The following is a 20,119-nucleotide window of genomic DNA, read 5'->3' on the forward strand; positions in this document are numbered from 1 at the left end:
TTTTTCACCTTAAATGTATGTACTGTTCACTTTGTCACTTGGTATGAAGCAGAAGTATATTTTTTCTTGCTTTTTTCTCCATTGTTTGAAATGCTACCTTTATCATATTTTCAAAATCTTATATATACTAGAGCTTTTCTGTTCCTTATTCTGTTTTATTTTCTCTTTCTGTTCAAGCTCCAAACATCATATACCTATGGTAATTTCAGCCTCTGGTAGATTATTCCTCTTTTTGCATATTCATATTCACTTGTAATTTTATTTATTTTTTTAAGTTAATTTAGTTATTTTGAGAGAGAGAGAGAGAGCGAACAGAGAGGGGCAGAGAGAGAGAGGGAGAGAGAGTGAATCCCAAGCAGGCTCTGTCCTATCAGCTGAGAGCCTGACACAGGGCTCAAACTCATAAACTATGAGATCATGACCTGAGCCAAAATCAAGATTCGGACACTTAACTGACTGAGCCATCCACACATCCCCCATATTCACTTATAATTTTAATTATTTGCTATAATTTTCTTTATTTCAGGAACATTTTAGTGGATAAACCAAATGACCAATCTTCAAGGTGGTCCTCAGAGAGCAACTATCCTCCCCAGGTAAGATGAAGCTCCTGATACCATTTAGAAGTCAAAATTTAAATAGGCATTTAATTGACATCAATTATCTGGAATCCATTAATAATTTATTCAGTCTTTGAAAATGTGAGGTAGATTTTTATTTTGTTTTTTTTTTGTTTTTTTTTTAGTTTTGAAAGAATTTTTATTTCATAGACAAATGCAGTGTGGAATTTGATCAAACATAGGCTTACTTGTGTCTCCTGGAGCCTTTAAAATCTAATATGTGTTTTTTCCAGATAACTAGTGATGCAAAATTAAGTTTCTTGATACCTTTTGAGGAAAATGTTAATGAAAAGAACTGGCTTAGGTGCTGTTACTATTTTGAGCAGTAACTGATCTCAGTGCTGATCTGAGACGTTGTGACTTCTATTGTATTCAAACTCAAGTCGGTCTGTAAATGTTAAAGGAAATGTTAGTAAATTGGACTTTGACTCAATGACTGCCTTTTAGGGAAAATAAACTTAATATAGTTTGTTATTTTACTAAAGTGGTATATTTAGATGATATCAAGACCATGAACTAAATTCTTTCCTTGAAAAGTGCTGTCTGAGGTCATATGAATTTAAAAAGTCATTCTTTCGGTTATATTCTTTAAGCATTAACATATAATATGTCCATATCCTGGAGGAAATTAATGCTCTGATAGGAAAGCAGATGGGTAAGTAAATTCCAGTGTAATTTCTAGTGTAATTTTTGGAAACCTAATGTTTATACTTATTTTTCCTTTTATATATATTTTTAACTGCATATCTTTTGGATCACCTGGTGCTTAAATGTTTAATTGCAAAATACACGTCCAAAGAATATATATTCATAGTTTTTATATATAGTATAAAGAATAATAAAACAAGTATCTGTTCATCAACTGTCTTTACAAAACAACCACAACCTGTTGAAGCTTCTTGTGAGTCCTGTCTTATATTTTTCTCCAACTTCTAGTAACTGTTATTTCATGCTTCGTTAAGCATTTTCTCACAGGATCATACATGTGTATGTTTATACATATCCTATATCGGGGCGCTTGGGTGGCTCAATCAGCTAAGTGTCTGACTCTTGATTTCGGGTCAGGTCACGATCTCACAATCATAAGATGGAGCCCTGCTTTGCGCTCTGCACTGGGCATGGAGCCTGCTGAAGATTCTCTTTCTCCCTCTCCCTCGGCCCCCTCCCCAGCTTGTATGCGCACACACACGCTCTCTCAAAAAACAAACAAAAAACAACATATAAATGTCCTTTTATCTGACTTTGATTTTATATAAATATAATATAAATTGAATCGTTATAAATATTGGTCTGCTTTTCTTTTGCTTTGTTATTTATTTATATATTTATTAGTGTTGCTGAGTATAATTGTAGTTTCTTAATTTTCACTACTCTGTAGTATTCCAGTGTAGTATAAATATGCCTAAATGTACTTATCCATTTTGCAATTGATAGGCTTTTCAGTTTTTTATAGTTGTTTGCTATTATCAATAGGCTGCTTAGGAACATTTTTGTATGTTGTCTCCTGGTACACATGTATAAGATTTTCTTTATGGTGTATACCTTGGAGCACAATTGATGGATCATATGTTCAAAAAGGCTGTATAATTTATATTCTCGCTGACAGTATATGAAAGATGCTGTAGGGGCGCCTGGGTGGCTCAGTCGCTTAAGCGTCCGACTTCAGCTCAGGTCACGATCTCACAGTCTGTGAGTTCGAGCCCTGCATCGGGCTCTGTGCTGACAGCTCAGAGCCTGGAGCCTGCTTCAGATTCTGTGTCTCCCTCTCTCTCTGCCCCTTCCCCGCTCATGCTCTGTCTCTCTCTGTCTCAAAAATAAATTAAAAAACATTAAAAAAAAATTAAAAAAAAAAGAAAAATGCTGTACATTGCAGTCTCCATGTCACTTCTATATGGCTGATTTTTAGACTTTGCCAGTCTGTTAGATCTTTCATTATAACTCACTGTGGCATGGGGCGCCTGGGTGGCTCAGTCGGTTGAGCGTCCGACTTCGGCTCAGGTCATGATCTCGCGGTCCGTGAGTTCGAGCCCCGCATCGGGCTCTGGGCTGACAGCTCAGAGCCTGGAGCCTGTTTCAGATTCTGTGTCTCCCTCTCTCTCTGACCCTCCCCTGTTCATGCTCTGTCTCTCTCTGTCTCAAAAATAAATTTAAAAAAACATTAAAAAAATTAAAAAAAAAATAACTCACTGTGGCTTTAATTTGCATTTTCCTGTTTACATTCAGACCTTCTTGCATTTGTTTGTGGGGTTATATTGTATGTTATTGGTAGACACCCCCTCCTGTTCACACTGAGGTTGAATACATTGTGTTTTCAATCATGTTTTTCTTATTCATCTTTTCATTTTACTTGAGCCCTCAAATTTGGTGTGTTTCTGTTTTTATTCAGTTGTTTTTATGTCTTACTAATGAATATAATCTTTTTCATTATTACTGAAATGGTGGTAACCTCTTTACTGTGAAATTTCTTTTATTTGTTATGGAACAGTATTTTGAAGGCAGTATTACTTGATGTCTTTTTACTTATTCATTTGCTTATTTATTCAAAAATTATTTAGTCAGCACCCATGGGGTGCCAAACTTTATAGCAGTGAATTAACTATTGTCTTTCCTCTTAATGAGACAAGAAATACCCTGAATCAATTAATATTCAATGTGGTAAGTCTGAGAGTAGAAGTTACTTAAAGTTTTTGTGATTTAAAAGAGACTAACTTGGGATGCCTGGGTGGCTCAGTCAGTTAAGCTTCTGACTCTTGATCTCAGCTGCGGTCTTGATCTCAGGGTTGTGAGTTCAAGCCCCATGTTGGGCTTCACGCTGGATGTAGAGCCTACTTTAAAAAATAAGTAAATAAAAATAAAAGAGACTAACTTATCATGGAAATGGGTAACATGAATCTGTTTTCCCTCATTGTAATTACACATCAGATATAACTGGGGTTCCATGTAGCCAATCTCAAAGAACAGCAGTCTTGTCAGAAAAAATATAATTGAAAGTAATTTCCGATTTTACTTAGTTTTGTGTGAAACTGCCATATGGGATAGAATGGATATAGTTTTAAGGGATAGATATGTAGCAAGTAGTCTTGTACTCCTAGTGGATGTGAGCTAGGTCAATAATACTAATTCCAACGCTTATTCTTTTTTCTTTTTCTTTTTCTTCTTCTTTTTCTTTTTCTTTTTTTTTTTTTTTTTTTTTACTCAAACCATATTCTGAAAATTACTAAAAGGGCTGAGTTTTTAAATTTTTTTAAATGTTTATTTATTTGGGGGGGGGGGGAGAGGGAGGGGAAGGGGCAGGGAGAGAGGGAGACACAGAATCTGAAGCAGGCTCCAGGCTCTGAGCTGTCAGCAGAACTACAAGATCATGACTTGAACTGAAGTCGGATGCTTAACTGACTGAGTCACCCAGGTGCCCCTAAAAGGGCTGAATTTTTAAAAGATGCACACGTACATAAAGTTTATGAAAGCTGGGACCCTAAATTGATGAATTCTCAGAATAATTAAACAAAAGAAATCTCCACCTCTGGGGGACTGTGGGAAGAGTTACATTGGCACTGAGTAGAGGAGGAGAAAATGAAGAAAACCTGGATGATCCTGGATGAACCTGGTGATCCTGGATGTATAGTGCTCTTAAGGTTCTCAATAAAAGCAAGTGCAAATCCTCTCTGGAGATAGTTACCTTTCCCAAATCTTCAGGTAGTCTCCGTAGATCATTATTCAAGGAAAGCAAGCAGTGCACACGCAAAGATAACCAAATGTACCAGGAAACAAGGTGCCTTTAGTAAAAACTAGGAAGAAATGATAGAGAAACCTTCAAAAACATTAGGTATAAGAAGTAAAAGTACTAAAAGATACTGCAATTAAAATAACATACCGTATTTAAAGAAATAAAAGGTATTTGTAAGGAATAGGAAACTTTAAAAAGTGATATAACAGATTTGAAAAACAACGAAATAAAACTTCTTCAAATGAAAAATTTAATGAGGAAAATTAATTTTGACCAACTGTCCTACTAAGGAGGATGAAATAAGAAAAAAGATTTTTTTTGAAGGTGCAGTGTATTGGTAACAAGGAAGTAAAGAGTGATGGGGCCAAGATGAGGAAGATACAGGAACCCAAATAGGAGACCTACTTTGGGGCCACTTTTCCACTGGGTATCTATTGACCCCTAAAGAAGTGGTTAAGATCCTGAAAAGCTGAACAGCACTTCTGACAAACTCTTGAGGCCAGGAAGATAAAGATCAGAAATCAGAGCCTGGAATGTGGTAGATTCCCTTCTCTGATTTAGGATCCTGAAGCTATGTTAGAGGAGTAAGGGTGAACCAAAGATACTCTCACCCTCACAGGGAAGCCCAGTTTCATATTATCTTAGTCCTTCAAATTTGATGAAAATAATCAAGAGGTGGTAGTGTCCCTAGTCATAGACCTGCAGCAGATATACCTCTTCTAGAGGAAGTTAATATCCTTGGCATCCAGTTATTTTTAGTTTTCCATATTTGATATCTACCAAAAATACGAGTTTACAGATAATAGAATTTTAGATACAGGTTTTAAAATAAGTGCCTTTAGGGGCACCTGGGTGGCTCACTCGGTTAAGCGTCCAACTTTGGCTCAGGTCACGATCTCACGGTTCGCGGGTTCGGCCCCCCCCCCCCCACCCCCATCGGGCTCTGTGCTGACAGCTCAGAGCCTGGAGCCTGTTTCGGATTCTGTGTCTCCCTCTCCCTCTGTTCCTTCCCTGCTCACACTCTGTCTCTGTCTCTCAAAAATAAATAAACGTTAAAAAAAAAAGTTAAATAAGTGCCCTTAGTGTCTTAAAGGAAAAAAGATGAAAATCAATAATGAAAATTTTGAGGAGTTTAGGAAGATGGCGGTGTAGGAGGACGCTGGGCTCACCGCGCGTCCTGCTGATCACTTAGATTCCACCTACACCTGCCTAAATAACCCAGAAAACCGCCAGAAGACTAGCAGAACGGAGTCTCCGGAGCCAAGCGCAGACGAGAGGCCCACGGAAGAGGGTAGGAAGGGCGGCGAGGTGGTGCACGCTCCACGGACTGGCGGGAGGGAGCCGAGGCAGAGGGGCGGGCCGCCGGCCAAGCAGAGCCCCCGAGTCTGGCTTGCAAAAGCGGAGGGGCCCCACGGAGTGTGTTCTGACAGCAAGCGGGACTTGACATCTGGAAGGTTATAAGCTAACAGCCCTGCTCAGAGAACCAGAGAGCTGGAGGACAACAGGAGGGAGAGTTGTTGAGCCCCGGACGACAGAGCTCAGCTTGGCGGGGAACAAAGGCGCTTGCCAGCGCCATCTCCCTCTCCCATCCACCAGCCAAAATCCCAAAGGGAACCAGTTCCTGCCAGGGAACTTGCTTGCACCGTGCAAACACCCAACACTGTGCTTTTGCGGATCCACACCTCTGGTGGGTCTGACTCCTTCCCGGGGAGGAGGAAGCAGGGCCCCTCCCGAAGCGGATCTCTGAAGGAAAAGTGAGCTGAGCCTGCCCCTCCCGCCCTCGTGCACCTTGCCGATCCACCCCAGCTAATGGGCCAGATCCCCAGCACCACAAGCCTGGAAGTGTGCAAGTAGCCCAGACGGGCCACGCCACCCCACAGTGAATCCCGCCCCTAGGAGAGGGGAAGAGAAGGCACACACCAGTCTGACTGTGGCTCCAGCGGTGGGCTGGGGGCAGACATCAGGTCTGACTGTGGCCCCGCCCACCAACGCAAGTTATTCAAGACAGCACAGGGGAAGTGCCCCGCAGTCCCGCACCACTCCAGGGACTATCCAAAATGACGAAATGGAAGAGTTCCCCTCAAAAAAAAGTCTAGGAAATAACAACAGCTAACAAACTGATCAAAAACAATTTAAACAATATAACAGAAAGTGAATTTAGAATAATAGCCATAAAATTAATCTCTGGGCTTGAAAACAGTATAGAGGACAGCAGAGAATCTATTGCTACAGAGATCAAGGGACTAAGGAACAGCCAGGAGGAGCTAAAAAATGCTATCAATGAGCTGCAAAATAAAATGGAGACAACCACGGCTCGGATTGAAGAGGCAGAGGAGAGAATAGGTGAACTAGAAGATAAAATTATGGAAAAAGAAGAAGCTGAGAAAAAGATAAAAAAATCCAGGAGTATGAGGGAAAATTAGAGAACTAAGTGATGCACTAAAGAGAAATAATATACGCATAATTGGTATCCCAGAGGAGGAAGAGAGAGGGAAAGGTGCTGAAGGTGTACTTGAAGAAATAATAGCTGAGAACTTCCCTGATCTGGGGAAGGAAAAAGGCATTGAAATCCAAGAGGCACAGAGAACTCCCTTCAGACGTAACTTGAATCGATCTTCTGCACGACATATCATAGTGAAACTGGCAAAATACAAGGATAAAGAGAAAATTCTCAAAGCAGCTAGAGATAAACGTGCTCTAACATATAACGGGAGACTCGTGACTGATCTCTCTACTGAAACTTGGCAGGCCAGAAAGGAATGGCAGGAGATCTTCAATGTGATGAACAGAAAAAATATGCAGCTGAGAATCTTTTATCCAGCAAGTCTGTCATTTAAAATAGAAGGAGAGGGGCGCCTGGGTGGCTCAGTCGGTTAAGTGTCCGACTTCAGCTCAGGTCACGATCTCGCGGTCTGTGAGTTCGAGCCCCGCGTCGGGCTCTGGGCTGATGGCTCAGAGCCTGGAGCCTGCTTCCGATTCTGTGTCTCCCCCTCTCTCTGACCCTCCCCCGTTCATGCTCTGTCTCTGTCTCAAAAGTAAAACATTAAAAAAAAAAATTTTTTTTTAAATAGAAGGAGAGATAAAGGGCTTCCCAAACAAAAACTGAAGGAATTCGTCACCACTAAACCAGCCCTACAAGAGATCCTAAGGGGGATCCTGTGAGACAAAGTACCAGAGACATCGCTACAAGCATGAAACCTACAGACATCACAATGACTCTAAACCCATATCTTTCTATAATAACACTGAATGTAAATGGACTAAATGCGCCAACCAAAAGACATAGGGTATCAGAATGCATAAAAAAACAAGACCCATCTATTTGCTGTCTACAAGAGACTCATTTTAGACCTGAGGACACCTTCAGATTCAGAGTGAGGGGTTGGAGAGCTATTTATCAAACCACTGGAAGTCAAAAGAAAGCTGGAGTAGCCATACTTATATCAGACAAACTAGACTTTAAATTAAAGGCTGTAACAAGAGATGAAGAAGGGCATTATATAATAATCACAGGGTCTATCCATCAGGAAGAGCTAACAAGTATAAATGTCTATGCGCCGAATACAGGAGCCCCCAAATATATAAAACAATTACTCACAAACATAAGCAAGCTTATTGATAAGAATGTGGTAATTGCAGGGACTTTAACACTCCACTTACAGAAATGGATAGATCATCTAGACACACGGTCAATAAAGAAACAAGGGCCCTGAATGATACATTGGATCAGATGGACTTGACAGATATATTTAGAACTCTGCATCCCAAAGCAACAGAATATACTTTCTTCTCGAGTGCACATGGAACATTCTCCAAGATAGATCACATACTGGGTCACAAAACAGCCCTTCATAAGTATACAAGAATTGAAATCATACCATGCATACTTTCAGACCACAATGCTATGAAGCTTGAAATCAACCACAGGAATAAGTGTGGAAAACTTCCAAAAGCATGGAGGTTAATGAACACCCTACTAAAGAATGGATGGGTCAACCAGGCAATTAGGGAAGAAATTAAAAAATATATGGAAACAAACGAAAATGAAAATACAACAATCCAAATGCTTTCGGAGGCAGCGAAGGCAGTCATGAGAGGAAAATACATTGCAATCCAGGCCTATCTCAAGAAACAAGAAAAATCCCAAATACAAAATCTAACAGCACACCTAAAGGAAATAGAAGCAGAACAGCAAAGGCAACCTAAACCCAGCAGAAGAAGAGAAATAATAAAGGTCAGAGCCGAAATAAACAATATAGAATCTGAAAAAACTATAGAGCAGATCAACGAAACCAAGAGTTGGTTTTTTGAAAAAATAAACAAAATTGATAAACCTCTAGCCAGGCTTCTCAAAAAGAAAAGAGAGATGACCCAAACAGATAAAATCATGAATGAAAATGGAATTATTACAACCAATCCCTCAGAGATACAAACAATTATCAGGGAATACTATGAAAAATTATATGCCAACAAACTGGACAACCTGGGAGAAATGGACAAATTCCTAAACACCCACATGCTTCCAAAACTCAATCAGGAGGAAATAGAAAGCTTGAACAGACCCATAACCAGCGAAGAAATTGAATCAGTCATGAAAAATCTCCCAACAAATAAGAGTCCAGGACCAGATGGCTTCCCAGGGGAGTTCTACCAGACGTTTAAAGCAGAGATAATACCTATCCTTCTCAAGCTATTCCAAAAAATAGAAAGGGAAGGAAAACTTTCAGACTCATTCTATGAAGCCAGTATTACTTTGATTCCTAAACCAGACAGAGACCCAGTAAAAAAAGAGAACTACAGGCCAATATCCCTGATGAATATGGATGCAAAAATTCTCAACAAGATACTAGCAAATCGAATTCAACAGCATATAAAAAGAATTATTCACCACGATCAAGTGGGATTTATTCCTGGGATGCAGGGCTGGTTCAACATTCGCAAATCAATCAACATGATACATCACATTAATAGAAGAAAAGATAAGAACCATGTGATCCTGTCAATCGATGCAGAAAAGACCTTTGACAAAATTCAGCAACTTTCTTAATAAAAACCCTCGAGAAAGTCGGGATAGAAGGAACATACTTAAAGATCATAAAAGCCATTTATGAAAAGCCCACAGCTAACATCATCCTCAATGGGGAAAAACTGAGAGCTTTTTCCCTGAGATCAGGAACATGACAGGGATGTCCACTCTCACCGCTGTTGTTTAACATAGTGTTGGAAGTTCTAGCATCAGCAATCAGGCAACAGAAGGAAATCAAAGGCATCAAAATTGGCAAGGATGAAGTTAAGCTTTCACTTTTTGCAGATGACATGATATTATACGTGGAAAATCCGACAGACTCCACCAAAAGTCTGCTAGAACTGATACATGAATTCAGCAAAGTCGCAGGATACAAAATCAGTGTACAGAAATCAGTTGCATTCTTATACACTAACGATGCAACAGAAAGACAAATAAAGAAACTGATCCCATTCACAATTGCACCAAGAAGCATAAAATACCTAGGAGTAAATCTAACCAAAGATGTAAAAGATATGTATGCCAAAAACTATAGAAAGCTTATGAAGGAAATTGAAGAAGATATAAAGAAATGGAAAAACATTCTGCACTCATGGATTGGAAGAATAAATATTGTCAAAATGTGAATACCACCCAAAGCTATCTACACATTCAATGCAATCCCAATCAAAATTGCACCAGCATTCTTCTCGAAACTAGAACAAGCAATCCTAAAATTCATATGGAACCACAAAAGGCCCCGAATAGCCAAAGTAATTTTGAAGAAGACCAAAACAGGAGGCATCACAATCCCAGACTTTAGCCTCTACTACAAAGCTGTAATCATCAAGACAGCATGGTATTGGCACAAAAACACATAGACCAATGGAATAGAATAGAAACCCCAGAACTAGACCCACAAACATATGGCCAACTCATCTTTGACAAAGCAGGAAAGAACATCCAATGGAAAAAAGACAGTCTCTTTAACAAATGGTGCTGGGAGAACTGGACAGCAACATGCAGAAGGTTGAAACTAGACCGCTTTCTCACACCATTCACAGAAATAAACTCAAAATGGATAAAGGACCTGAATGTGAGACAGGAAACCATCAAAACCCTAGAGGAGAAAGCAGGAAAAGACCTCTCTGACCTCAGTCGTAGCAATTTCTTACTCGACACATCCCCAAAGGCAAGGGAATTAAAAGCAAAAATGAACTACTGGGACCTTATGAAGATAAAAAGCTTCTGCACAGCAAAGGAAACAACCAACAAAACTAAAAGGCAACCAATGGAATGGGAAAAGATATTTGCAAATGACATATCGGACAAAGGGCTAGTATCCAAAATCTATAAAGAGCTCACCAAACTCCACACCTGAAAACAAATAACTCAGTGAAGAAATGGGCAGAAAACATGAACAGACACTTCTCTAAAGAAGACATCCGGATGGCCAACAGGCACATGAAAAGATGCTCAACGTCGCTCCTCATCAGGGAAATACAAATCAAAACCACACTCAGATACCACCTCACGGCAGTCAGAGTGGCCAAAATGAACAAATCAGGAGATTATAGATGCCGGAGAGGATGTGGAGAAACAGGAACCCTCTTGCACTGTTGGTGGGAATGCAAACTGGTGCAGCCACTCTGGAAAACAGTGTGAAGGTTCCTCAGAAAATTAAAAATAGACCTACCCTATGACCCAGCAATAGCACTGCTAGGAATTTACCCAAGGGATACAGGAGTACTGATGCATAGGGGCACTTGTACCCCAATGTTTATAGCAGTGCTCTCAACAATAGCCAAATTATGGAAAGAGCCTAAATGTCCATCAACTGATGAATGGATAAAGAAATTGTGGTTTATATACACAATGGAGTACTACATGGCAATGAGAAAGAACGAAATATGGCCCTTTGTAGCAACATGGATGGAACTGGAGAGTGTGATGCTAAGTGAAATAAGCCATACAGAGAAAGACAGATACCATATGGTTTCACTCTTATGTGGATCCTGAGAAACTTAACAGAAACCCATGGGAGAGGGGAAGGGAAAAAAAAAAAAAAAAAAAAGAGGTTAGAGTGGGAGAGAGCCAAAGCATAAGAAGACTGTTAAAAACTGAGAACAAACTGAGGGTTGATGGGGGGTGGGAGGGAGGGGAGGGTGGGTGATGGGTATTGAGGAGGGCACCTTTTGGGATGAGCACTGGGTGTTGTATGGAAACCAATTTGACAATAAATTTCATATATTGGAAATAAAATAAAATACCTAAAAAAAAATTTTTTTTTTAAAAAGTTACTCTGTTTAGTTAGTTACTTCTTCACTTTTCAGCAACTGGATGCAACTTTGTGTATGGAGGCACAGCTATAAAATATAGGCACATTAACAGCAAGCTGACAAACAGAACAACTGACAAAGTGTCGTGATGGAAAAGATAGAAAAATCTAACAAATAGAAAAACAAAAGTGTAAAAAAAGAAAAACAAAAGTGTAACATTTAGGGGTCTTTATTGGAAAAGTAGATAATAATCTATATTTAGAGTGTATATTTCAGTAGATATTGCATACCTTCCTCAATTTTACTTACTGGAATAAATAATAATGGTTTTCATTCTTGTCCTCATTTCTCTATCCATTGAAGCTTTGCCAGAAAGGACCCCAATTAAACTTTTTACCCTTTATTCTTTTTTTAAAAATGTTTTTTAAATATTTATTTATAAAAATAAATGAGCGAGCATGGGTGTGTGAGCTGAGGAGGGCCAGAGAGAGGGGAAGAGAGAATCCCAAGCAGGCTCCATGCTGTCAGCACAGAGCCCTACGCGGGGCTCAATCTCACCAACTGTGAGATCATGACCTGAGCTGAGATCAAGAGTCCAAGCTTAACCAACTGAGCCACCCAGGTGTCCCTGAATGGAACTTTGATTCTAATTCTAATGAATTTGACTCTAAATCTTAAAGCTTTATGTGGTTTTGTGATTTTAACATTGTCCTCATTATGGTGGGTCCCTCTATTATTATTTTGGTATTGCTCTATAACAAATCACAGATTTAGTTTAAAGCCACTTCCTAGGTTACAATCCCCCAGGTGGGATTCTTTCTTTAGAGTATCATAAGGCTGAAATCCAGATATTGGTTAGGTTCTCATCTGCTAGCCCTGAAGACAGTGAGCTTTGTTGTCAAAATTCAGTTTCTTGTGGTTATAGGACTGAAGTCCTTGTTTTCTTGCTGGCTATAAATTAAGAGCTATTCTTAGTTCTTAGACCATGCCCACATGCCTTACCACATGCCCCCCTTCATTTTCAAATGAGCAATGGTGCATCGATTCCTTCTTGTGCTTTGAATTTCTGACTTCTTGTCTCTGATCTCTAAACTCAGAGTTAAAGGACACACGATTAGGTGGGCCCACCCAGATAATCTCTGTTTTAATTAGAACGAACTGATCCGGAAACATAATTACATCTATCTGTACTACTTTCACGAGGTTAGTTTTGATTGAATATCTGAGAGGTAGGTTTGTGTACAACAGGGACCAGGAATTATGCGTGCAGTACCTTCTCACCTTTTGTCTGTAGCTTTCATTCATTGAATTCAGTAGGTACAGATTTATTGGCTGCTATAAATACGTCAGACTGTGTTGTAGGTGTTTGGGGTTTATCACTAAGGAAAATCAGTGAGGTGTAAGCAGGACACAACAAAAATTTCTGCTCTCATGGAGCTTATTTCTTGAGGAGAAAGACAATACACTAAATAATATATTCAGAGGTAAAAAGTGCTATTGCAATAATCCAGGCCAGAGATTTTGGTAGCTTTTGACTTGGTGGTAGTTGTCCAGATGATGAAAATTGCTTGTGAAAACACTTTGAAAAATGTAAGATCATATGTATACATTTTTAAGCCTTCTGCTAACAAGTAACCAAATGCAAAAAATGAATATTGCCTCTCTTTTCTTTTCTGAGTGGGTGTTATTTTTGACAAGGAAGAAAAGGTAGGGGAAATTACTGCTTTTATATTTCTCAAATATGTTTTAAATATTTTTTATATGTTTATTTTGAGAGAGAGAGTGGACACATACGCGTGAGTGAAGGAGGAGGGGGGAGGGAGGGAGGGAGAGAGAGAGAGAGAGAGAGAGAGAGAGAATGAATATCCCAAGGAGGGTCTGCGCTGTGAGCCCTGAGCCCTACTCAGATCTTTAACCTGTGAATCGTGAGATCATGACCTGAGCTGAGAATAAGAGTCAGACGTGGGGGTGCCTGGGTGGCTCTGTCGATTAAGCTTCCTACTCGGCTCAGGTCATGATCTCAGTTTGTGAGTTCGAGCCCTGCGTCAGGCTCTGTGCTGACAGCTCAGAGCCTGCTTCAGATTCTGTGTCTCCCTTTCTCACTGCCCCTGTCCCACTCACGCTCTGTCTCTCAAAACTGAATAAATGGTAAAAAAAAAAAAAAAAAAATTTTTTTTTTTTTAATTTTTTTAATGTTTATTTATTTTTGAGACAGAGAGAGACAGAGCATGAACAGGGGAGGGGCAGAGAGAGAGGGAGACACAGAATCTGAAACGGGCTCCAGGCTCTGAGCTGTCAGCACAGAGCCTGATGCGGGGCTCGAACTCACGCACCATGAGGTCATGACCTGAGCTGAAGTCGGACGCTTAACCGACTGAGCCACCCAGGCGCCCCAAAAAATTTTTTTTTAAAGAGACGCTTAACTAGCTGAGCCACCCAGGCACCCCTTAACTATGTTTTATATCCCTTCGGTCTCTATCTCATATTGTTGTAAGTAATCTACCATTGACTCTATGTAATTTGAAGTCAGAGAGTTCATGTCTCTAGGATTGTATTTCTTCGTCAATAAAAATAAGGTTTTAGGGTTATCCAAAAAGTGTTTTATTTCTAGATTTCCAAATTTTATATTTTGTATTATTTGGAAGCCTCATTTTCTGAAGGTGATGGGTAAATGGAAGTATTACTCTATTACTAGTTAATGTCAAATCCTTTTTTTCTTTTTTCAAATTTTTCAAATCCTTTCATTCTACTTTGTGTTGTGGTTAGTTGTTAGTGTGTATTTTCTTCATTAGATTGTAAGTAAGATCTTTGAAAAGTAGCATTCTGTCTTACTAATTTCTGTATTTCCCTTTCAGTGGTGCCATGGCAAAATTCTGTGTTGGCTGAGAATTTCATTTGCTGTGATAAAACAAACAAACAAACAAACAATTATTACATAGAAAATCAATGTGGTTTAGGAAATATGAGTGGTAGATAGATTCTAGTCTAACTCAAATGTTTGCATCGTTGTGTGCTGTCCAGCAGGCACACAAAGCACATTAGTAGGTACTTGTATTTATCTAGGAATGAAATACAAATATTTTTGTATTAATTTATGTCTGTTTTTCAAATGGCTACTAAGTTGTCAGTACATAAACACTTATTAAGCTGTTTGGACTTTACTTAATAAATGGAACTGTTAATATTTATTTTGGCCTTGGATGCTGTATTATCTATTGCTGTGTAATAAGTTACCCCAAACTTAGCAGTTAGAAACAAGCATTTATTATTTCACACTGTTACTCAGGGTCAGGAATCTGAGAGTGACGTTGCTGGGTGGTTCTGGCTCAAGGCTCCACTCAAGGTGTAGGCCAGGACTGCAGTTATCCCAAGGTTTGCCTGGGGTTGGAGGGATTCCCTTACCTGGTTCTCCAGCTTGCAGATCACATATTATGGGATTTCTCAGCCTCCTGTTTCTGTTTTGTTTTTCTGGAGAACCTTGAAATGCCACTTTCTTCAACTTTCATGGGTCCCCAACTTTACTTTCCTGGTTTCTTTACTTTCTGACTGCTGCTGTGTCTGCTCTAAGAGTGCACTTAGCTGCACGCTAAAAGCTTTGGAGCTAGGACCTGCTTTACAGCTTACTGGCTGCCCTTCGTCAGCGAGCATGCACTTCCCCCAGAGGTTGCTTCTGTTCACTCTGGTATTCTGTACCTTCAGATATTTCCTTTTCATGTCATATCAAGTTTTATAGTGTTTTTCTTTTTTAGCTAATAGATTATTTAAAATGTCTATAGAGATAATTCAAAGAATGATAACACTCATTGTTGCAGGAATTTGAGAAGAAGGGTACCTATACATTTGAAAATCTGAAATTGAAAATCTGAATAATTACAGTCTTTGAAATATAATCTGGCAAAGGCTCTCGATATGGAGAGTACATTTGTCTTACTCAGTTCTTCGTAGGGCTCTGCCTCTTAGAAATAAAAATATAAGTATGTTAGATGTACACAAATATTTGATTCAGCAATTCTTCTTTATTTTTTTAATCATTTTTTTAGATGTTTCGTTTTGAGAGAGAGAGGAGAGAATAGGCAGGAGAGGGGCAGAGAGAGAGGGAGACAGAGGATCTGAAGCAGGCTCTGAACTGACAGCACAGAGCCCAGTGTGGGGCTTGAACTCACAAACTATGAGGTCATGACCAGAGCCAAAGTCGGACGCCTAGCTGACTGAGCCACCCAGGTGCCCCTGATTAAAAATGATTTTTAAAATCACCTTTCTCACATTGAAAAAATCTCTTAAGTTTGAAATTGTGAACAAGTTTTAAACATTAAAATTTTTTTTTCATTGCTTGCTTAATTCTGTGGCTGAATTTTTGGTGTGCCCTCCCCTTTTGGAAAAGAGATTGTGGTACATTATGTTTTATTATAAAATTAATGTATTAATATTTATATACTCACAATTCAAAGGTTGATATATAGTATCAGGGAGGAAGACCTTCCTCTGCCCTGTGGTTCTTCTAACTGGACTTAGAATCAAATTGCCATGAGACAGATTAACAGGAGAAAATAAAATTTAATAGGTATACATGTGGGGCATCCACACAGACATGAAATTCCAAAGACAGGCAACAGGAAGCTTATATGAGCTGAGGCGAGGGGTAGGGCCTGAGGATATAATGGGGAGACCTTAGAAAAAGAGACGTTTGGAAGAACAAGATTGTCCTGTTATGCAGATAAATTCCTTAGGTAAAGGAGAGTTTCTGTTAATAGCTCTCTCTTCCTGGTACAGGTGCTCCTTTCCAATGTAAATTTTGGCAGGTGAGGGGGAGATAGAGAGCCTTTCCTGTATCTGCTGGGTTTTGATTACTTTTTTTAAAAGTTTATTTATTTTGAGAGAGAAAGAGAGCAAGCAGGGAGGGGGAGAGAGAGGGAGAGACAGAATCCCAAGCAGGCCCTGAGCTATCAGCGCAGAGCCTGACACAGGGCTCTGTCTTACAAACTCTGAGATCATGACCAGAATCCAGATCAAGAGTCAGATGGCTTAACTGACTGAGCCATCCAGGCACCCCAGGTTTTGATTACTTTTAACTTGAAATAATCTTTATGCCATAGTGGCCCATCTTGGGGCAGCCCCCTCTTGCCCCCTCTAATAGGTTCTAAAGTAGTTTTTCTAAAATGTTTGTTCTTAATGAACTTCAATTTTTAAAATTTTTTTTAGTTTGTATTGCTATATCTACAGCAGTTATTTCTCCAAATTAAAACTAATGAAAACCTATTTAACTATAGGACAACATTGTTTAGTAGTAGCACTACTCAGCATTTATATTCAAGAGTTGGAAAATGGGAATTATTATTTCATTATGAATAAAGCCAAATGTGATTGAAAATTAAAATTTCAAAAAATATTTTATTAAGCTTAACTAATTTCCCAGAGCATTTAGGTTGCTTCAGTTTTTTGTTTTGTTTTGTTTTGTTTTTAATTGTCTCCATACCTAACGTGGGGCTTGAAATCACAACTCTGAGATTAAGAGTTGCATGCTGTCCTGACTGAGGCAGCCAGGTGCCCCAAACATTAAAATTTTTACCTAAGAAGGGTTTCTATCAAATTATTATGGTTTGCTTCCGATTAGAGAGTTTAAATTTTCCTTAAGCAACTTTTGGGGGTGGGGTGGAGGAGCAAGCAAGCATGGAAGGTGTTAGAGAATCCTAAGCAGGCTCCATGCTCAATGCAGAGCCCAGTGCAGGGCCCGATCCCATGACTGTGAGATCATGACCTGAGCAGAAATCAAGAGTTGGGAGCTTAACCGACTGAGCCACCCAGGGACCCCTATTTACATAACTTTTTAATAACAAAAATTCGATTTGGTTATTAATAAAATTATATATATGTAACAACTTCCTGCTGGATTTCGGGGTATCATATATGGAGTGATGGATGGTGCACAACAGATGTATAAAAACTCATTTTTAATATTAGTTACAACATTGTACCTAACCAGCTGTCAGGGGAGGCTGACATCTAAACTGAGACTTTAAAGGATGACTAGAGAAAGGAGGAGACAGGAATGAGAGGGAGTGTGGGTTAATGAGAAAGATGGGGTCAGTTAATTAGGGAGCACATTTTACATTACGTAGATTGTTTCATTTATAAAAATCAAGAAGGAAACTACTACTGGTTGAGTATATGGAGAAAGAAGTGTTCAGGAAAATGATTCAGATGGTTTTTGCAGTGGCTTCATGCTAATAATGGGTAATACAGGTGACAAATGTAGAAGAGTAAAATTGGTGGTTGGTCCTACTTCCTACCATGCACAGAAAATGAACTCAGAATGGATCAAAACCGATCCAAAATCAGTCCTTTAGAATCAAAGATCTAAATGGAAGAGCTAAAACTATAAAGTTCTTAGATGCAAATAGAGGTAAATATGAGATTCTGGATTTGGCAGTGATTTCTTAGATATGATATATCAAAAGCACAAGCAACAAAATCTAAAATAAATTGCCCTTCGTTAAAATTAAAACTTTTGTGCATCAAAGGATACTATCAATAAAGTGAAAATATAACCTACTGAATGGGAGAAAATATTTGCAAATAATAAATTATTTGCAAATAAGGGTTAGTATCCAGAAATATAAAGAATTCTTACAACTCAACAACAAAAAAGACAACCCAATTTGAAAATGGCAAAGGACCTCAACAGCCTTTTTCCCAAGGAAGATAAAAGACCAACAGGCACATAGAAAGATGTATCACTAATCATCAGGGAAATGCAAATTCAAACCACAAAGAAATACAACTTCACACCACACTAAGATGTCTATAATTAAAAAACAAAACCAAAAACAAAAAAAAAAAACCCCAGAAAATAATGATGGTTGGTGAGGACATAGAGAAAAGGGAACTCTCTCAGACATTGCTGGTGGAAATGAAAATGGTGCAGATGATACAGAACATAGTTTGGCAGTTCCTCAAAAAGTTAAACACAGAATTACTATACGACCCAGAAGGTCTACTCCTACGTGTATACTCCAAAGAAATGAGAAAACGTATCCAAACACTTGTACACATATGTTCAGAGCAGTATTACTCACAATGGCCAAAATAGAAACAACCCTAAATGCCCCTCAACTGATAAATGGATTAACAAAATGAAGCCTTTCTATAAAATGGAATACTCTTCAGTCATAAAAAGGAATGGAGTACTGTTACATGCTACAACATGGATGAACCTCAAAAACGTGCTAAGGGAAAGAAGTCAGATATAGGAGGTTATGTATTATAGGATTCCATTTATACAAAATATCCAGGACAGGTAAATTCACAAAGGCAGAAAGCAGATTAGTAATTGCCAGGAGCTGGGTTAAGAGAAACAGGAGACACTATCAGGCGTCCTTATGGAGTGATAAAAATACCTTGGAACTAGATAGATAGAATAGTTGCACAATACTGTGAATGTACTAAATGCCACTAACATGCACATTTTAAAATGATCAATTTTATGTATTGTCAATTTTACCTCCACAAAAGAATGAAGCTGATGTTGACGTGAAAGATTATGATGATAATGATGATGATAAAATCAGAGTTAACATTTTGTGAGCACTAAACTCCCTTGTCTGGCACATTGCTCAGATTTTTACATGCATTCTCATTTTAGTAGGAATAAGAGAAATAGAAGTAGTATCTTAATAATAATAATAATAAGTATCCTCTTTATCCTTATCTTAAAGATGAGGAAATTTTGGCTTAGAAAGGCTAATTAACTTAACCATCATTACAACACTAATCACGGACAGATGTGACTTTAAAAATCAGTCTGGATGATATTGTTGGTTGGCTGACCCAACCACCATTTTCAACCCAGTTTTTCCTAGCCACCTTCCTCCCAAAGGTAGATACATGACAAAATTCTGAGATGTAAGCAGAAGTTTACTGTGGGGTTACAGTTTTGCTTTAAAAAAAAAAAAAAAAAAAAAAAAAGCTACCTCTTTGCTATCTGAAACTGAAACAACCACTGTGCAATCATGAACAAAAAAATCAACTAAGGGTTGCTGCAGGGAAGGTGGGTGGGGGATGGGATAAATGGGTGATGGGTACCACAGAGGGAACTTGATGGGATGAGCACTGGGTGTTATATGTAAATGATGAATCACTAAATTCTACACCTGAAACCATTATTGCACTATGTTCATTAACTTTGATTTAAATAAATTTTAAAAACAAATCAAGAGCATCTCAGAGTCAGCCAATTGTGAGCCACTCAACTTTCACCAGAAGCTGTCTAACTCTAGTTTTGGGGGAGAGGGGAAGGAGGGATTTGATTTGTTTGAACCCACTATAATAAGACCTTCTGTTATTTCAAGTTAAAAGCCTCTCTACTGATTCACTGACTGCGAAGTCAAGGCTTTAACCACTACACCGTAACAACTGTTTATATATTGTTCACATTTTAGGTAGCAATTCAAATTAATTATCAAAATTGCCACAGAAAACTTAAGATTGCTATTCT

The 20,119-nt window shown here is 38.8% G+C and overlaps 1 protein-coding gene across 3 annotated transcripts in view; it reads left to right on the forward strand.

Moving 5' to 3' along the window:
• MKLN1 (muskelin 1) overlaps positions 1 to 20,119 on the forward strand; it is a 379,442-nt gene that overhangs the window by 230,911 nt on the left and 128,412 nt on the right. For all 3 annotated transcript variants that reach the window (XM_078439319.2, XM_060633171.3, XM_060633170.3), the window contains one exon: positions 527 to 596. In XM_078439319.2, coding sequence (XP_078295445.1) covers positions 527 to 596 — 70 coding nt within the window. The remainder of the gene's footprint in view (positions 1 to 526; positions 597 to 20,119) is intronic.

The sequence above is a fragment of the Panthera onca genome, chromosome A2 (genome assembly GCF_046562875.1).
Source record: "Panthera onca isolate mPanOnc1 chromosome A2, mPanOnc1 haplotype 2, whole genome shotgun sequence".
Lineage (NCBI taxonomy): Eukaryota > Metazoa > Chordata > Mammalia > Carnivora > Felidae > Panthera > Panthera onca.